At 41.1% G+C, this 17825-nt stretch overlaps 1 protein-coding gene and 1 long non-coding RNA gene across 2 annotated transcripts in view; one reads left to right on the top strand and one right to left on the bottom strand.

Moving 5' to 3' along the window:
- MPC1 (mitochondrial pyruvate carrier 1) overlaps positions 1-2394 on the top strand; it is a 17137-nt gene extending 14743 nt beyond the window's left edge. Inside the window, exons 3-5 of the mRNA XM_078370464.1 lie at positions 545-641; positions 1264-1396; positions 1865-2394. Coding sequence (XP_078226590.1) covers positions 545-641; positions 1264-1396; positions 1865-1889 — 255 coding nt within the window. The 3' untranslated portion in view covers positions 1890-2394. The remainder of the gene's footprint in view (positions 1-544; positions 642-1263; positions 1397-1864) is intronic.
- Positions 1-17825, bottom strand: part of LOC128931863 (uncharacterized) — a 33293-nt gene that overhangs the window by 1788 nt on the left and 13680 nt on the right. Inside the window, exon 1 of the long non-coding RNA XR_008480920.2 lies at positions 338-17825. This exon is cut by the window's right edge and continues 13680 nt beyond it. This is a non-coding gene — a long non-coding RNA (uncharacterized LOC128931863). The remainder of the gene's footprint in view (positions 1-337) is intronic.

Here is a 17825-nt window from a genome sequence, read left to right as displayed (position 1 = left end):
TCATTTCTTAGTGTCTGGGTCCTGGGTGTAGATTTCTAAGTTCTTTGATCTTAGGATTGCTCAAATGAGCTGAAAAACAGTTTGTTCTCTCGTTAAGTTCCTTTCTTCAGAAAAAGTATCCAACTTAGGGTCTGCATTTTAAGAACTATTGACAAATAATGAAAAATTGGGAAAAGAAGTTGGAGAATAGATCTAACATGGTTTGAATTATAACAAGAATGAACTGTGTAAGAAGATAGTCTTATTTTTAAATTCTCTGGATGAGACAATCAGAGATGACTTGGTTGTAGTGTGAAAATGAGTAGGGACCTTAAAGCTGCCAAAGTTCCGGGCTCACCTGTAAGAACTGCTGATTCCTACAGGAACACTTGGACATTCCAATGCCTAAATGTTAACCATCAATTAACCCAGTAAACCTGCAAGATGGAAATGAAGATTTGTTTTAATGTGTTTCACCTGATTCTTTAAAGCACGGGACATTTCAGCTATTTATAGTTCTGTCTTAAATTTTTCCTCTCCCTTCTTTTCCTCTCATTTTTTGTAGCACTTCTGGGGCCCAGTAGCCAACTGGGGTCTTCCCATTGCTGCCATCAATGACATGAAAAAGTCTCCAGAGATTATCAGCGGGCGGATGACATTTGGTACGGATGCAGATTTGGATAATTGGGGGGGCATTAAATACAGTAGCGCTCCTGCCTGCATTTCAGGATTGTAGCACCACATGTTACAGTCACTATTAGGAAGTCACATACGGAATGTGGTGGCGTGGAAGAGTGTTTAGAAATGCTTGTCTGGGAAGTAGTAACATCTTTTGCCTTTCATATTTAGCATACCCAGTTGAAGAATGTGTCATCTTCATCATTCTAATAGCCAGCTAATGGTATCTCATTAACCTTACTTGATATAAACTTACTTCCTGATATTTGAACATAAAACTATGTGGAGGGAATAAATAGTAATCCTTTCAGGTAATGAATGGATTTTAAGCAACTCCAGGAGACAAAAAAAGGTGGCTGGAATGAATTTCAGCCTACTCTTGCTCTGAAATATGTTCCTTAAATGTTTAGATCATGATCACAAAAACGCATAGCAGTACAGTAAAACTTTTTGAGCTTCCATTTAAATAATAACTTTTGTTACATGCGAGAGGCTTTAGCAGAAGAGGTTTTTGTATCAGGGCAGTGGAACTGTCCACCCCTGTGGTGCTGCCGACCCTCTCGCTTTCTAAGTCACCGATTCTGTTTGCTATGATGTTGTTGGCAGCCCTCTGTTGCTACTCTTTGACGTTCATGAGATTTGCCTACAAGGTGCAGCCTCGGAACTGGCTCCTGTTTGCATGCCACGCGACAAATGAAGTAGCCCAGCTCATCCAGGGAGGGCGGCTCATCAAATATGAGTAAGCAGACTTTCAATTATTTTCTTCTGAGGAATTGGGGAGAATGAAACATCTGGTCTGAGGGGGTACTGGAGGACTGGAGTGTGTATAGATGTGCTTTAGCAGTTGGGAAGCCACTTACTAAAACATGAAAGTTAACACGAAGTAGGGTACAGGCTGAGCATCCCAAATCTAAAAATCTGAGACGTTTAGAGTGCCAACATGACACTCAAAAGAAGTGCTCACTGGAGCATTTCGGACTTTGGATTTTCAGATTAAGGATGCTCAACTGGTATGATGCACTTATTCCAAAATCTGAAACATGCCTGGGCCTAAGCATTTCGGATAAGGGATACCCAACCTATATTACTGGTTTTGTAAATTGAAATAAATGTTATGCAAAGGTGTCTTTTTAAAGCCATCCAAAGCCCTTGAGACTAGCGTTGAAATTTTGTTTCTCATTGAATTTTCCCTTTTGTTTTTTTCCAGGATGAGTAAAAAGGCATCTGCATAACAATGGAAAATGAAGAGCAAGCTCTTGAAGGGACAGCATTGCCAGCTGCTGCTGAGTCACAGATTTCATTATAAATAGCCTCACTAAGGAAAATATGCTGAATGCTATTTTTACTAGCCATTCTATTTTTATAGAAAAAGCTGAGAGTCTCTTAACCAACTCTCTGCTGCCTTACAAGTACTAAATATTTTACTTCTTTCCATAAAGAGTAGCTCAAAATATGCAATTTAATAATTTCTGATGATGGTTTTATCTGCAGTAACATGTATATTATCTATTAGAATTTACTTAATGAAAAACTGAAGAGAACAAAATTTATAACTACTAGTACTTAAGTACTCCTACTTCTTACATCGTCTTTAATGACCACAAGACAACCAACAGCTGGCCACATACCTAAACTCTTGTCCCCACCGTTTAAAAATGTTATCTGTGTATTTCCATGCAGTGTGTATATTGAGATGCTGTAACTTAATGGCAATAAAAGATTTAAATATTTGTTAAATGAGCATGATTAAATATCTTGCTGCGTTCCCTAGGAAACTGAAGAACAATGTATCTGAAAAGACAATTATAGGTGAAAATGGAACTCCTTGAAAACTTCAAAGATGGCTGGAGGAAATGCAGAGCTGGAAGGCCAGTGTTTTCTGGAAAGCATCGACAGTCCAGCTATGCAGAACCTATTCTTACGGGCAAGTGTTACTAATAGAAACGCCCCTCAGTCACTGAGACTCAGGCCAGTCACGTGAGTGTTCTGGGCTTCTCTTCCCCGTCTGTACAATATTGCAGAGGCGATTTCTGTGGTGATCTAAGAATGGTGCTGCTTTCCACAGAAAGCTGTCAAGATTGCAGTCCCACAGGAACGGGCTGATCGTGAGGAGCAGCGCCGCACTGGTGCTCGGTGTGAGGAACCAACTTCCACGGGAGGGAGGAAGCTGTTAACTAGGAGCTGCTCCAGAGAGGTCTGACCAAATGACAAAGCATCCTCAGCGCAGTCCTGACTTCTTATCTCACATTATGCAGTTAAGTTAGTGTTTTAAGAAAATGCAGCCAAGTGCAGTGGCTCACACCTCTAATTGTAGCACTTTGGGAGGCCAAGGCAGGCGGATCACTTGAATTCAGGAGTTCGAGACCAGCCTGGCCAACATGGTGAAGCCCCATCTCTACTAAAAGTGCAAAAATTAGCCGGGTGTGGTGGCAGGTGCCTGTAATCCCAGCTCCTCAGGAGGCTGAGGCAGGAGAATGGCTTGAACCCAAGAGGTGGAGGTTGCAGTGAGCTGAGATTGCACCATTGCACTCCAGCCTGAGGGACAAGAGCAAGACTTGTCTAAAAAAAAGGCAACTAGGCCGGGCGCGGTGGCTCAAGCCTGTAATCCCAGCACTTTGGGAGGCCGAGGCGGGTGGATCACAAGGTCAACAGATCGAGACCATCCTGGTCAACATGGTGAAACCCCGTCTCTACTAAAAATACAAAAAATTAGCTGGGCATGGTGGCGCGTGCCTGTAATCCCAGCTCCTCAGGAGGCTGAGGCAGGAGAATTGCCTGAACCCAGGGGGCGGAGGTTGCAGTGAGCCGAGATTGCGCCATTGTACTCCAGCCTGGGTAACAAGAGTGAAACTCCATCTCAAAAAAAAAAAAAAAAAGGCAACTCGAATCTGAATACAGTTTCCTTCTCTGTATGGTAGCAGATGAGAGCAGCAGAGCAGCCACGCTGAGCAGAGGGGAGGTCAGTGGGGCACAGTCTCTCAGGAGTCTACATTCTGTCACTTTTGGGTTTTTTTTGTTTTTGTTTTTTTGAGACAGGGTTTAGCTCTGTGACCCAGGCTGGAGTGCAGTGGCACAATCACAGTTCACTGCAACCTCCACCTCCTGGGTTCAAGTGACTCTCCTGCCTCAGCCTCCCGAGTAGCTGGGACTACAGGTGTGCGCCACCACATCCGGCTAATTTTTGTATGTTTTTTAGACGGAGCCTTGCTCTTGCCAGGCTGGAGTGCAGTGGCTGGATCTCAGCTCACTACAACCCCTGCCTCATGGGCTCAGGGGATTCCCCTGCCTCAGCCTCCCGAGTAGCTGGGACTACAGGCCTGTGTCACCACACCTGGCCAATTGTTTTGTATTTTAGTAGAGACAGGGTTTCACCACGTTGGCCAGGATGGTCTCAATCTCCTGACCTTGTGATCCACCTGCTTCGGCCTCCCAAAGTGGATTATGGGCGTGAGTCACCGTGCCCAGCAGTTTTTGTGTTTTTAGAGATGGGGTTTCGCCGTGTTGGCCAGGATGGTCCTAAACTCCTTGCCTCAAGTGGCCTGCCTGCCTTGGCCTCTCAAAGTGCTGGGATTACAGGTGTGAGCCACTGCACCTGGCCTCATATTCTGTCACGTTTATTTTCTTTTTAAGGTGCTATACAGTTCACAAAGCATTGTCATATGTCTTCTCTTTTGGGTCTCAGACAGCACTGTGGAGCAAGCTGGGCATTGATATAGAGGAGGGAACAGGTTGGGAAGCTGTGAAAGACGTGTATTTGGCAGGGCCAGGGCAAACGCCAGTCTGGGGACTCTGCTCCTGCTACACTGCAGCTGGGACCAGGGAAGGGCAGACTGCAGGAACCCTGCCACGCCACAACTCTCCAGGCTCAGCTTCCACAGTTACCTCAGTTACAGCTGAGTGTGGTGAAAAAAAACTGGCACAAAGAGCCACAGATTGGTTAAGTTAAAACCACCTGTTCTATTTTATTATACATCGCGAGAAATTCTAACTCAACAGAGACACAGCATAGAGTGCAGCAGCTCAAGCCCCCATAGGTCTCCTCCACCCTGGGGCTAGCCCTGTAGAGTCAGTCACCATCAAGGCTTTTTGGTTTGGGATCTTCCTCTTTCATCACCTTGGAAAAACTCCCAACCTGCTAGCCATTAGTGCCAAGTAAGGAGAAGGGGGTTTTCCACACCTCCATTTCAGAGATTTGCCAGCTCCCTGAAGGCATGGCCTTGCAGGTCAGCCCAGGTGGAAGCCTGCAGAGTACCAGGGTCCAGGAGCAGATACTGCAGGGGATTTGAGCAGGAATAGCCCTCATAAAAACCAAGGCAACTTTGTTTTTTTTTTGTTGTTGTTGTTTTGACAGAGTCTCACTCTGTCACCCAGGCTGGAGTTCAGAGACACCATCTCGGCTCACCGCAACCTCCGCCACCTGGGTTCAAGCTATTCTCCTTCCTCAGCCTCCCAGGTAGCTGGGACTACAGATGTGTGCCACCATGCCTGGCTAATTTTTGTAATTTTTACTAGAAATGGGGTTTCATCATATAGGATAGGCTGGTCTCAAACTCCTGACCTTGTGATCTGCCCACTTCAGGCCTCCCAAAATGCTGGGATTACATGCGTGAGCCACCGTATCCAGCCGGCAATGGTTTGACTCAGTGGACTTTTCTGGTACTACTGTGGAGAGAGTATGCAAAGACAGAGTCCAGTAAGGTCACTGCTGCTGGCCAAAACTGCATCCAAGTCGAGGGAATCCTGTGAGAGCACGTGCAGTCAAAGCAGGCGCGGATGCAGGAGTGGCGCGGAATCTGCTCCCTCAGAGGGACCTGAGGGAGCCACAGCTACTGGCAGGAGTGACAAGGGACACACCAGGGGGAGGACTGACAGGCACCTGGCCCGCTTAGAGGTCACAGGAAGCTTTTAACTGTCACACTTCCTCTTTCTGCAGAGCCCTGAGCACTTGCAAAGATGAAGGTAAGAATGCAAGGCCCGTTATTAGTAGGAAAGCATGTGAGATTTTTTTTCTGCTGTCAGAATTTGATTCCTAATTTCGCATAGCATTGAGACCAGTTGTGATACACTATATTCCAGAATAAGAGTTTTTGGGTTTTCTGGATGTTTTTGCGGGGACAGAGTCTTGCTCTGTCACCCAGGCTGGGGTGCAGTGGCACCATCTTGGCTCACTGAAACCTCTACCTCCCAGGTTCAAGCAATTCTCATGCCTCAGCCTCCTGAGTAGCTGGAATTACAGGCGTGTGCCACCATACCCAGCTAATTTTTGTACTTTTAGTAGAGACAGGTTTTCACCATGTTGGCCAGGCTGTTCTCAAAGTCCTGACCTTGTTATCTGCCCGCCTCGGCCTCCCAGCACTCCCAAAGTGCTGGAATTATAGGCATCAGCCATTGCACCCAGCCCAGAACAAGAGATTTTAATAGTTCTTGGTTGCTTCAAGTTTACCATATCCAATGTCTATTGTTAGCAAAAAGGATACTCAGAACACCTTGGAATTCATCTTATAACCAATAGCCTTATCAAAAGGGAACTGACCCGTTATTTAAATTTTCTTTGGACTTTGGAGGCAGAAGACTTCCTGGGCAAGATGAATTCCTAGGCCCTGGGCAAGCTCTTGCTGCTTTTTCATCCTAGGAACTTCTGGAGCTTGTCCTCTAGAGACAAGTAAAATACACTGTCACATTTGGTAAATGTTTCATTTGTGCTATGAGAGCAGTATGCATGATAATGTTTACTCCTAAAGACTAGAAATCTAATCTGGTCTTTTTAATATAATCTCAGAGGGCATCACCTTAGTATCTTGATGTGTGTTAGTGGAGAACACTGCTGGCAGTGGAAATACATTAACCATAAGAGAGTTGGCATTTAAAGTAATCATGGGTGATAAGCAAAATGTGAAAACCGAAAGATTAGGTTTATGCAGAAATTGATTACTTTAAAAGTCCAACAATATATATTCAGAATTTAAACACCTGCCATATAATATTCTCTCGGAAAATAACTGAAGAACTTGAAACAGTTTTCATTTAAATGACAAAATATAAAGAAAGTTAGGAGACTCAACTGAGTGGTGACTAACTTCCAAGACGAAGTTCATACCAGTTGTCAACAGTAAAGTGTCATGTTGGTCTCAGCTCCAAAGGCAGTGCTTTTCTTTGTTATGATAATTTCATGGGGCAGAGGTGACAATGGGGAAATACTTTCTGCACAAGCAGACATTCCCAGCCTAGACAGTGGGAGACCTGCACCGGGCAGCATGACTCAGCAGGCTGCACGCGCAGGGAGAGTGGCCTGCGTGGTGGGCGGTGGAGCAATCCACGGGCTCTTGTTTCGTAACTCTCCTGTAACCGCGCTTGGCCTGCCGTGACAGGCCCCAGTTTTGTCAGCTGTCTTCTCACTCTCCACAAAGCAATGGTGAATTTATGCCATTCCAAACCTCAAGCTGGGTTCAGTTACTCTTGTTTTTTTTTATATTTTTAGGTTGGATTTCAGACATTTTCCTAGATTAATTTATATAGAGAATTCACAAGCAGTAACAAGAAAGTAAGCACAAATTGTTGTATCACCTGAGGATACTCTGAAATTGCATCAGATCACTGAGAAGACACTAGATGGGCTCAAAAATAATCATTTCTGCTCTAAGGTCTAGAAGAGAAGTGCATTCTAGACTGTGTCTAGACAGCAAAGACCGAGCTGGCTCTGCCTGCAGCCCTGGCAGGTCAGTGTCCCCGGGGAATGTGGAGAGGGCAGAGGCTGCAGATGTCTGTGGAGAAGAGCCACCCATGGTGAGAAATTGCAGTCCTGATCTTCCCTCAGGCAACTGCTGAGAACTGACCTAAGTGGGACTGGTCACAAGGGACTCCCAGAGTTTTGCTGTTATTTTGTTTTTAATGGATATAACAAGAATCATAGAAAAGTTCATAAGGATTAGGCACTCCCTGACAACTCTATTATGAAAGTTGCAGGTCAAAATCTGCCTTCCCTACAGACATGCATTTAAACGTTCATTAGCTAGCACATTAGCAGGGAGCAGGACAATATTGGTGTTCTCCTGTGTTCCTGATGAAGTGCAGCTTTTCTTCCTTTTAGGGTCTCTGAATGAGCCATCCATCTGAGGAGATAGGACAGTATTTCAGCCAAAACATTATTCCCACCTAAATTAATAATTCCATGGGATAGCTTAATGGTGGTTTCTTATTTCTAGTTATCAGATCACCTTCGATAAAGTAGACATTATTAACTAAACCTGTTCACTTACACACAAACATGGGTCCTAGTGAAAAGGCAGGATAAAGGTTCAGCTCTTTCCTTCTCTACCCAATTTTAAATATAAGGAATTGATGCGATTCATCACATAAACAAAATGAAGAACAAAAACCATCTGATCATCTCAATAGATGAAGAAAAAGCATTTGATAAAATCCAGTATCTCTTCATGATAAGAACCCTCAACAAACTAGACATCAAATAAACCTATCTCAGAATAAAAGCCATATATAACAGACCCACAGCCAACATCACAGTGAATGAGGAAGAGTTGAAAGCATTTCACCTAAAAACTGTAAATAAACTTCAACTAAACTTTAAAGACAAAGATGCCCACTCTCCCCACTCCTATTCAACACAGTACTAGTAAGAGCAGTCAGGAAACAGAAAGAAACGACACCCAAATTGGAAAAAAGGAAGTCAGATTCCTTCTGTTCACTGATGATACGGTCTTATACCTAGTTATCTCTAAAGACTCCTCCAAAGGACGCCTAGATTTGATAAATGACTTCAGTAAAGTCGCAAGATACAAAATCAACATGCAAAAATCAGTAGCATTTTTATACACCAGTAACATTCAAGCTGAGAACCAAAGCAAGAACATGATCCCATTTACAATAGCCGGACACACACACAAAATACCTAGGAATCCATTGAATCAAGGAGGTAAAAGATCTCTGTAAGCAGAACTACAAAACACTGATGAAAAATTATAGATGAAACAAATGGATAAACGTGCCATGCTCATAAATGGAACATAAATATTGTTAAAATAATCATACTGCCCAAAGAAAGATACAGATTCAATGCAATTCCTATCAAATTACCAATGTCATTTTTCACAGAATTAGAAAAAAAAAACTCAGAATTCATATAAAACCAAAAAAGAGTCTGAATAGCCAAAGCAATCTTAAGCAAAGCTAGAGGCATCACATTACCTGACTTTATCCTACAAGGCCATAGTAACCAAAGCAGCATGGTACTGGTAGAAAAACAGACACACAAGTCAATGGAACAAAATAGAGTACCTAGAAATATCACACCTACAGCCAGCTGATCTTCAAAGTCAACAAAAATAGACACTGGGGAAAGGACACCCTACTTAAATGGTGCTGGAAAACTTGTAGAGCCATACATATGCAGAAGAATGAAACTGGACCCAAAGCCCTCACCATATACAAAACTTAAGATGAATTAAAGATTTAAATGTAAGACCAGAAACCATAAAAAAATTTTAGAAGAAAACCTAGGAAAAACTCTTCTGGACATTGGCCTAGGCAAAGCAGTTATGAGTAAGACTTCAAAAGGAAATACAACAAAGCAAAACTAGACATATGGGACTTAATTAATGTAAGGAGCTTCTATACAGCAAAAGAAATAGGCGACAGAGTAAACAGATAATGGAAAAAGGACATGAAAAGATATTTTTCAGGGCTGGGCACGGTGGCTCAAGCCTGTAATCCCAGCACTTTGGGAGGCCAAGACGGGTGGATCACGAGGTCAAGAGATCGAGACCATCCTGGTCAACATGGTGAAACCCCATCTCTACTAAAAATACAAAAAATTAGCTGGGCACGGTGGCGCGTGCCTGTAATCCCGGCTACTCGGGAGGCTGAGGCAGGAGAATTGCCTGAACCCAGGAGGTGGAGGTTGCAGTGAGCCGAGATTGCGCCATTGCACTCCAGCCTGGGTAACGAGAGTGAAACTCCGTCTCAAAAAAAAAAAAAAAAAAAAAGATATTTCCAAAAGAAGATACACAAGTGGCCAAGAAACATGGAAAAAATGCTCAACATCACTGGTCCAGATAAATGCAAAGTAAAACCACAGTGAGATACCATCTCACACCAATCAGAATAGCTATTATTAAAAAGTCAAAGAAAACAACAGATGTTGACAAGAATGCAGAGAAAAGAGGACACTTACACACTGTTGGTGAGAATGGAAATTAGCACAGTGTCCATAAAAACAGGATAGAGAATGCTCAAAGAACTAAAATTAGAGCAACCATTCAATCCAGCAACCCCACTACTATATATCTACCCAAGGGGAAACAAATCATCAAAAAGACACCTGCTGTGTTTGTATGTGATATGTTTATCACAGTACTATTCACAATGGCAAAGTCACCTAAGTGTCCATCAGCAGATTACTGGATTCAGAAAATGTAGTGTATGTGTACCATGGAATGCTATACGTCATAAACAATGAAATTATGTCTTTTGTGGCAACATGGGTGGAGCTGGAGGCCACTGTCATGACTACAATCACTTCAAAACAGAAAACCAAAGACCACATATTCTCACTTCTATGTGGGAGCTAAATGAACATACTGACACTGGGAACTCCATTTATAAAATCTGGTGGCTTTCTCTGCCACCTTGTGAAGAAGATGCCTGCTTCTCCTTTGCCTTCCACGATGACTGTAAGTTTCCTGCGGCCTCTGCAGCTATGCAGAACTGTGAGTCAATTAAACCTCTTTCCTTTATAAATTACGCAATCTCAAGTAGTATCTTCATAGCAGTGTGAAAACAGACTAATTCGTTCAATGAAAGCCCAGACTTGACTTCCACTACCCAAAATATCCATGTCACAAAACTGCACTTCTACATCCTGAATCTATAAAAATAAAAACTACAAGTTAAAAAGTAAAGGATTGGTGCAATAGCTATTTCAGTTGTAACAAATTATTTTGAATGCTTTCTGTCGGGAACATAACAGACTCATGAATTTTCATAGATTTAATGGGTTTCTATCAACCATGATATTATTCTCGTTGGCTTAAAGGTCCTATCTTTGGCCACTGGGAACCCCTTAATGGTGTCCTTTTGATACAATAGCATCAACTTGAAAGCTTTCATGTTTTCTGGCACAAGATTTTCTCCTGCTCACCCTATCCCTTCCTTGTCCCCAATATGGAAGGAAGAGACATTTCTCCAAGGAGCTCTGGCTGTGTTTATGAGGAGTGGTGTTTGTAGCCAAAAAATGGACTCTTGGCACACTTATGCTGCTATTGGGACATTGCTTTTTGCCCATTTCAGTGGTCAGTGCAAGAAAAGTGTCTTTTTTAAAAATCACAAATTCATATTGATATATACACTTCTAGTATTGTCTTTCTACTTAATTTACTTGATTTTATAATTGATTCTCTTCTCTTATAATGAGCAGCATTATTTCTAATACGCAAACATTGTCTACTTACTTGCTTTATCTAACAATATAGAGAAAAGTAGTTTTAAAATAACAATACTATTATTAACAAACAGTTAAACTACTGAATGCAATTTCAAATTTTTCTTTGCAGTTTTGTCTTTAGAATGCAGGTCCTAAGCATGTGTGTTCCAAATAATAATTCTAAGTTCACTTGAAATTACCTTATACTATGTGTCTGTAAGCACCTATCCAATGTAGACTTTAATGCAATTGTTCGTTTTTATTTTCAGTGTAAGGTTTCTTCATTCTAGCAGCTGCTAGTTCTTAGAAGGTGGTGCTTCTGGCTAGTCCTCTTAGCTATAGGAGGTGGAACCAACTTTAAGACAACCTACCATGAACTTTGAGATGATCTTCATGAACTAAAAGAAGATCTACCCAAACTTTGAGGTGATCTACACAAACTTTGAGATGACCTACATGAACCTCGAGACAGTGTATGTGAACCTTGGGATGATCTATACAAACTTGGAGGTGATCTACACGAACTTCAAGATGATCTACATGAACCTCAAATCCATCTACCAAGAACTTTGAAACAATCTATGTGAACTTCAAGACAATCTACCACAAACTGCTAGACAGTCTACCATGAACTACAAGACACTCTAACACAAACTTCAAGACAATCTACACAAACTTTGAGACAATCTACACGAACTTCGAGATAATCTACCATGAACTTGAAGACAATCTACATGAACTTGTAGACAATCACATGAACTTTGAAACAACCTACACGAACTTCTAGACAATCTAACATGAACTTCGAGACAATCTACATGAACTTCAAGACAATCTACCACAAACTGCTAGACAATCTGCCATGAACCACAAGACAATCTAACACAAACTTCAAGACAATCTACATGAACTTGTAGACAATCTACACAAATTCTGAGACAATCTACGTTAACTTTGAGAAAAATTGCACGAACTTTAAGGCAATCTACTATGAACTTGGAAACAATTTACCATGAATTTCAAGACAATCTACACAAATTTTGAGACAATCTACACAAACTTCATGACAGTGTACGATGAACTTCAAGACAATCTAACACAAACTTCGAGGCAATCGAAAGGAACATCAAGACAATCTATATGAACTTCAAAATCTACATGAACTTCAAAAAAATCTACATGAGCTTTGAGACAATCTACCTGAACTTTAAGACAATCTACATGAGCTTCAAGAGAATCAACATGAGCTTTGAGACAAGTTTCATGACCTTTGAGACAATCTACATGAGCTTCAAGACAGTCTATATGAGTTTCGAGACAATCTACCACGAGCTTTGAGACAATCTACACGAGCTTCAAGACAATCTACATGAGGTCCGAGACAATCTATATGAGCTTCAAGACAATCTACACAAACTTTGAGACAATCTACGTGAACTTTGAGAAAAACTACACAAACTTTGAGACAATCTACCATGAAGTTTGAAGCAATTTACCACAAACTTCAAGACAATCTACACAAACTTTGAGACAATCTACACTAACTTTGAGACATGTACCATGAACTTCGAGACAATCTACCACGAACTTTGAGGCAATCTAAAGGAACACCGAGACAGTCTATACTAACTGAAATCTACACAAACTTCAAAAAAATCTATATGAGCTTCAAGACAATCTACATGAGCTTTAAGACAGTTGACATGAGCTTCAAGACAATCTACACGAGCTTCGAGACAATCTTCATGAGCTTTGAAACAATCTACATGAGCTCTGAGACAATCTACCATGAGCTTAGAGACGATCTATGTGAGCTTCAAGACAATCTATCACAAGCTTTGAGACAATCTACGTGAGCTTTGAGACAATCTACATGAGCTTAGAGACAATTTACACAAGCTTTGAGACATCTGCACGAACTTTGAGACAATCTGCATGAGCTTCAAGACAATCTACCATGAGATTCAAGACAATCTACACGAGCTTTGAGACAATCTACACAGAGTTCGAGACAATCTACATGAATTTTTAGACAATCTACACAAACTTCGAGACAATTTACACAAACTTTAAGACAATCTACCACAAAGTTAGAGACAATCTACCACAAAGTTCAAGACAATCTACACAAACTTTGCGACAATCTACACCAATTCTGAGACAATCTACAGGAACTCTGAGACAATTTACACAAACTTTGGGGCAATCTACCATTAACTTCAAGATAATCTACCACTAACTTCGAGACAATCTACACGAACTTCAAGATAACCCAAGTGGGCATCATCCAATCTGCTAAGGGCCCCAGTAGAACAGAAAGGTAGAGAAAAAACATTCTCCTCTTTCTTCTGGAGCCTGGACATCCTTTTTCTTCTGTCTTCACACATCTGAACTCTAGGTTCTTGGGCTTTTGGACTCTAGAATTTACACCAGTGGCCCTTTAGGTTCTCAGGGCCTTTAGCCATGGACTGAGTTACACCATCGACTCCCCTAGTTCTTACTTCCTTGGACTCAGATTGAGTTCAGAACTGGCTTCACTGATTCTCCAACTTATGGTACTTATTACTTCTATAACTGCATAAACCAATTTCCATTAAAAATCACACACACACACACACATATATATACACACACACACCTGTGTGTGACTATATCTCTATATCTATGCATCTTCTCTTGGTTCTCTCTGGAGAGCCCTAATACAGGTAACAATCTTAGCTACAGGTGAGAGGTTGGTCTACCACCAACTTTGAGACAATCTAACACAAACTTTGAGACAATCTATACTAACTTTGAGATGATCTACAAGAACTTTGAGACAATCTACATGAACTTTGAGATGATCTACACAAACCTTGAGACAATCTACACAAATTTCGAGGCAATCTATACAAATTTTCAGACAATCTACAGAAACTTTGAGACAATCTACATCAACTGCGAGAAGATCTACACAAACTTTGAGATGATCTTCACAAACTTTGAGAAGATCTACACAAACTTTCAGATGATCAACACGAACCTTGAGATGATCTAAACGAACCTTCAGATAACCTACATGAACTTCAAGATGATCTACATGAACTTCAAGACAATCAACACAAACCAAGAGATGATCTACATGAACCTCGAGATGATCTATACAAACCTTGAGCAATCTGCATGAAACTTGAGACAATCTACATGAATTTGGAGATGATCTACATGAACTTGGAGACAATACTAACATTGAGACCATCTACACGAACCTCAACAAAAACCTAAACAAACCTCAAGACAATCTACACAAACTTCGACACAAACTACACAAACCTCAAGACACTCTACACAAACTTCAATATGATCTATACAAACTTTGAGATGATCTATACGAATTTTGAGATAATCTACAGGATAGTTGATACAATCTGCATGAGCTTCGAGATAATCTACCAGAACTTCAAGACAATCTACACAAGCTTTAAAACAATCTACCATGAAGTTTGAGACAATCTACACAAACTTTGAGACATTCTACAGAAACTTTGAGACAATCTAAATGGATCTCAAGACAATCTATATGAACTTGGAGATGATCTACACAAATTTCAAGATAATCTACAGGATAGTCGATACAATCTGCATGAGCTTCAAGATAATCTACACCAACTTCGAGAACTTTGAGACATAAACTTGGAGAGAATCTCCACAAACTGTGAGACAATCTCCCTGAGCTTTAAGACAATCTACCACGAACTTTGAGACAATCTACACAAGGTTCAAGAAAATCTATCACAAATTTTGATACAATCTACCATGAGCTTTGACACATTCTACCACAAGTTTCAAGACAATCTATTATGAGCTTTGAGACAATCCACCACAAACTTTGAGACAATCTACCACAAGCTTCCAGACAATCTACCACATTATAACTTCGATATAATCTACACAAACTTCAAGACAAAATACATGACCTTCCAGACAATCCAAATGAACTTTGAGGCAAATTACACGAACTTCAAGACAAACTACACAAACTTTGAGACAGTCTACCATGAACTTTGAAACAATTTACCATGAACTTCGAGACAAATCTACATGAACTTCAAGACAATCTACATGAAGTTTGAGACAGTACATCACAAACTTCAAGACAATCTACCATGAACTTCGAGACAATCTACACAAACTTTGAAAAAATCTACATGAGGTTTGAGATACCTGAGCTTTAAGACAATCTAAACAAGCTTTGAGACAATCTATGTGAGCTTCCAGACAATCTACACAAGTGTTGAGACAATCTATACGAGCTTCAGGACAATCTAACACGAGACATTTATCTATGTGGTCTTCCAGACAATCTACTATATGGGCTTTGAGACAATTTACACAAGCTTTGAGACAATCTATGCTGGCTTCTAGACAATCAATGCTGGCTTCATGACAATCTATGCTGGCTTTGAGACAATCCACACTGGCTGAGACAATGTGTATATGTGGGCTTCAAGACAATCTATCTAAACAGTCTTCAAGACAATCTACGCAGGCTTCAAGACAATCTATGCAGGCTCTGAAACAATCTATTGTGGCTTTGAGTCAATCTATCCTGGCTTCAAGACAGTCTATGTGGGCTTTGAGACAATCTATACTGACTTCGAGACAATGTATATACATGGGCTTCAAGACTATCTAGACGGGCTTTGAGACAATCTACGTGGGCTTCAAGATAATTTATGCAGGCTTCAAGAAAATCTACGTGGGCTTTGAGAAAATCTACATGGGCTTCGAGACAATCTACACAGGCCTCAAGGCAATCTATGCAGGCTTTGGAACAATCTATGTGAGCTTCAAGACTATCTTTGTGGGCCTTAAGACAATCTATCTAAGTGAGTTTCAAGACAATCTATGCAAGTTTTAAGACAATCTATTTGGGCTTCAAGAAAATCTCTCTAAACAGGCTTTGAGACAATCTACCTGGGCTTTGAGACAATCTATATGGGCTTCAAGACAATCTATCTATGTGAGCTTCGAGAAAATCTACACAGGCTTTGAGACAATCTATGCAGGCTTCAAGACAATCTACAACCTTCAAGAAAATCTATGCAGGTTTTGAGACAATATATTTACATGGGCTTTGAGAAAATCTACATAAATTCAAGACAATCTATGTGGGCCTTGAGACTATCTATGTGGGCTTTGAGACAATCTATGCAGACTTTGAGACAATCTATCTATGAAAGCTTCAAGACAATCAATGCAGGCTTCAAGACAATGTATGCTGGATTTGAAACAATCTATGCTGGCTTTAACAAAATCTATATACACAGGCTTCAAGACAATCTATCCACGTGAGCTTTGAGACAATCTACATGGGCTTCAAGACAATCTATGGGGACTTCAAGACAATATCTCTATGTGGGCTTTGAGAAAATCTTTGCTGGCTTCAAGTCAATCCACGCTTTGAGACAATCTGTGCTGGCTTCAAGACAATCTACGCTGGCTGTGAGACAATGTGTATACACAAGCTTCAAGGCAATCTATTTACATGGGCTTCAGTATAATCTACACAAGCTTTGAGACAGTCTATCTACATGGGCTTCGAGAAAATCTGCACCAAGTTTTGAGACAATCTATGCAGGCATCAAGACAATCTATGCCAGCTTCGAGGCAATCAATGCTGGTTTCGGGGCAATCTACTCTACCTTCAAGACAATGTATGCTGGCTTTGAGAAAATCTACGCTAGCTTTGAGACATTCTATGTGGGTTTTGAGGCAATCTGTCTATGCGGGGTTTGAGAAAATCTACCAGGGCTATAAGATAATCAATGCGGGCTTTGAGACAATTGATGTGGGCTTTGAGACAATCAATCTACACAAGCTTTGAGACAATCTACATGGGCTTTGAGACAATCTATGTGAACTTCGAGACAATCTACGTGGGCTTCAAGACAATCTATGTGGGCTTCAAGACAATCTATGTGGGCTTCAAGAAAATCTGTGCAGTCTTCTAGACTATGCAGGCTTTGAGACAATCTATGCTGACTTTGAGTCAATCTACACTGGCTTTGAGACAATCTACACTGGCTTCAAGACACTGCGTGTACACAAGCTTCAAGGCAATCCGTATACACAAGCTTCAAGACAATCTATGCAAGTTTTGAGACAATCTACACAGGCTTCAAGCCAATCTATCTATGCAGGCTTCAAGACAATCTATACAAGCTTTGAGACAATCTATGCTGGCTTCCAGGCAATCAATGCTGGCTTTAGGACAATCCACACTGGCTTGAAGACAATCTACACTGGCCTAGAGACAATGTATATAGGTGGGCTTTGAGTCTATCTACACAAGCTTGAGGCAATCTATGTGGGCTTCAAGACAATCTGCCTATGCAGGCTTTGAGAAAATCTACCAGGGCTATGAGACATTCAACGTGGGATATGATTAATGCGGGTAACAAGACAATATACTTGGGCTTTGAGATAACTATCTATGCAGGCTTTGAGACAATCTACATGGGCTTTAAGACAACTTATTTAGGTGGGCTTCAAGACAATCTACACTCTCTTTGAGAATGTCTACGCCAGCTTTGAGACAATCTATGCAGGCTTCAAGAAAATCTATGCGGTTTTTGAGACTATCTAAGGAGGCATCAAGACAATCTACACAGGCTTTGAGACAGTATACATGGGCTTCAAGACAATCTATGTGGGTTTTGAGACAATCTATGAGGGCATCGAAAAAATCTAC

This window comes from Callithrix jacchus, chromosome 4 (assembly GCF_049354715.1).
Source record: "Callithrix jacchus isolate 240 chromosome 4, calJac240_pri, whole genome shotgun sequence".
NCBI lineage: Eukaryota > Metazoa > Chordata > Mammalia > Primates > Cebidae > Callithrix > Callithrix jacchus.
Note: the sequence above shows the minus strand (reverse complement) of the source record. Positions and strands in the feature narration are given on the sequence as shown.